This window comes from Mandrillus leucophaeus, unplaced genomic scaffold (assembly GCF_000951045.1).
Source record: "Mandrillus leucophaeus isolate KB7577 unplaced genomic scaffold, Mleu.le_1.0 Scaffold702, whole genome shotgun sequence".
Taxonomy (NCBI): Eukaryota; Metazoa; Chordata; class Mammalia; order Primates; family Cercopithecidae; genus Mandrillus; species Mandrillus leucophaeus.
The window spans coordinates 317,882-319,614 of NW_012107609.1; the positions used below are offsets into that span (position 1 = coordinate 317,882).

At 59.6% G+C, this 1,733-nt stretch overlaps 1 protein-coding gene across 1 annotated transcript in view; it reads left to right on the top strand.

Annotated features, from left to right (window-relative positions):
• Positions 1–1,067: 1,067 nt before the first annotated feature.
• The window catches only part of LOC105528138 (cleft lip and palate transmembrane protein 1-like protein), a 12,530-nt gene continuing 11,864 nt past the window's right edge, over positions 1,068–1,733 (top strand). The window contains exons 1-2 of the mRNA XM_011964742.1: positions 1,068–1,092; positions 1,511–1,605. Of these exons, the coding sequence (XP_011820132.1) occupies positions 1,068–1,092; positions 1,511–1,605 (120 nt within the window). The remainder of the gene's footprint in view (positions 1,093–1,510; positions 1,606–1,733) is intronic.

The following is a 1,733-nucleotide window of genomic DNA, read 5'->3' on the forward strand; positions in this document are numbered from 1 at the left end:
GTCTGCTCAACAGGGCAGGGGGATGCCCACGAGTGTGCAAACGTGTCCAGACCACTGCAGAACCCCGTCTGCTCAGCTAAAGAGGCCCTTCCTCTGTGATCTTTCCCAACATGGCAAATGTCCTGCACCACCAGCCACCCCTTCCGTTGGCCACAGTGGATGACACTAGGGATGGACACTGACCAAGAAGGTACCAACCTGATTCCAGCTCCTAGAGCTGGCCAGGTGCCTGACAGGAAAATGAGGCATCTGAGGAACACAGAGAGATGGGGGTAGGGTGGTAGGGAGAGGGAGATGAAGCCACACCCCAGAGCTCCTCGGTTTGTAGCTCTTTCCCCAGGCCTGGCTAGGTCCCTGCCTTGGATGCCATGAGACATCCACCCTGGATAGCCTGCCAGTCCCTTTATGTTTGACAGCTGGAGTTGGAATTTGCCTCCCGCAGACCACAGGACTACAGCCTTCATTCACATGTTGCACAGACTGTGGCAGGACCAGCACCCGCTGCCGGTGTGGGATGCTTGGCCCTGTAGGGGCCCCCAGAAGTGGCTGAAGAGCAAGGCGTGATGCCTCTCGGGCCACCCTGCAAACCGCTCACAAGCCCGTCGAGGAGGATGCATTTGATCAGGGTAACTGGAGTCAGCAGAGGGCTTTCCAAGGACAGGTTTGCCAAGAAGCGAGAACAGACTGAAGGGGGAAGGATAGAGGCACTGGGTGTAGTCAGACACCACTGCAGCGGTAGACGAAAATCGCGCAGTGAGAGGACCCTGTGGGGAGGGTAACTAGGTGCATGAGAGTGAGAGGGGCGAAAAAAAGACTCGAATGGCTCCGAAGCTCCTGGCCCAGCTTCCAAGGGTTGGTGGCCCAGGACTGCCCCTGCACGCGGCCTCGGGTGCCTGCTCTGGACAGGCCTCCTTCTCCGGCCCAGTCTCGGCACCAATCATTGTCCCATCCGCCAGTCAGCCAAATCCTGAGTTCACCCCGGAGCCCAGCACTCTGATGCAATTGTCCCTGCTCCGAAAACCCTCAGCAATCTATTGGGTCTTCAGTAGCATCTACTCTTTCTAGAAATGTCGAACAAGGTTTTCGATTGTGGTGCGCTTGTGGTACGCGTGTGGCAGACACAGAAAATGAAACGACCTTCCAGAGAACTGGCCAAAGGGCAGGAGCCGCTCCAGTACCTGAAGGGCACGGACTGAGCGCTTCTCACGGAGTCGGGGAGGTCGTCGGCCCATTCACCGGCTGCCCGAGGGCCTCCCACTGGCCTCCCACGGCCGCCCTCCGAGGGGCCGCTGCTGACCTCGCCGTGCTGGGCACGCCTGGCTTTAGCGGGAAGCTGGGGGTCAGGTTCAAGGCTGTGAGGAGCCACTTCAGCCTGGGAATTTGAATTCTTCCTTCAAAAGCGCCTGTCCCCACAATGGGCTTGTACTGGGGAAAAAATCCACACACGGGATGAGGTGCTCAGCTTCTGTGAGGGTGACGGTTCTGAGCATTTCGTTTTTCTTCCCTTCAGATTTTGACAGCCGTGGACTAAAACGGTTGCAGGCTCAGTGCCGGAATTCCCGTACCGCCTTCCACCAGGCTCCCCGACACGGCCCCCACTTGGTGGTCTGGCAGGCGTGGTCGGTTGGGGGCGGCGTCCCGGGAACCCCGAAGCCCTAGCCTTCCCCGGCGCCCCGCGAACACCCTCTGAGGCCCCAACAGCGGAGCTCCTGGGCCCCTGGGAGGCACGTCCG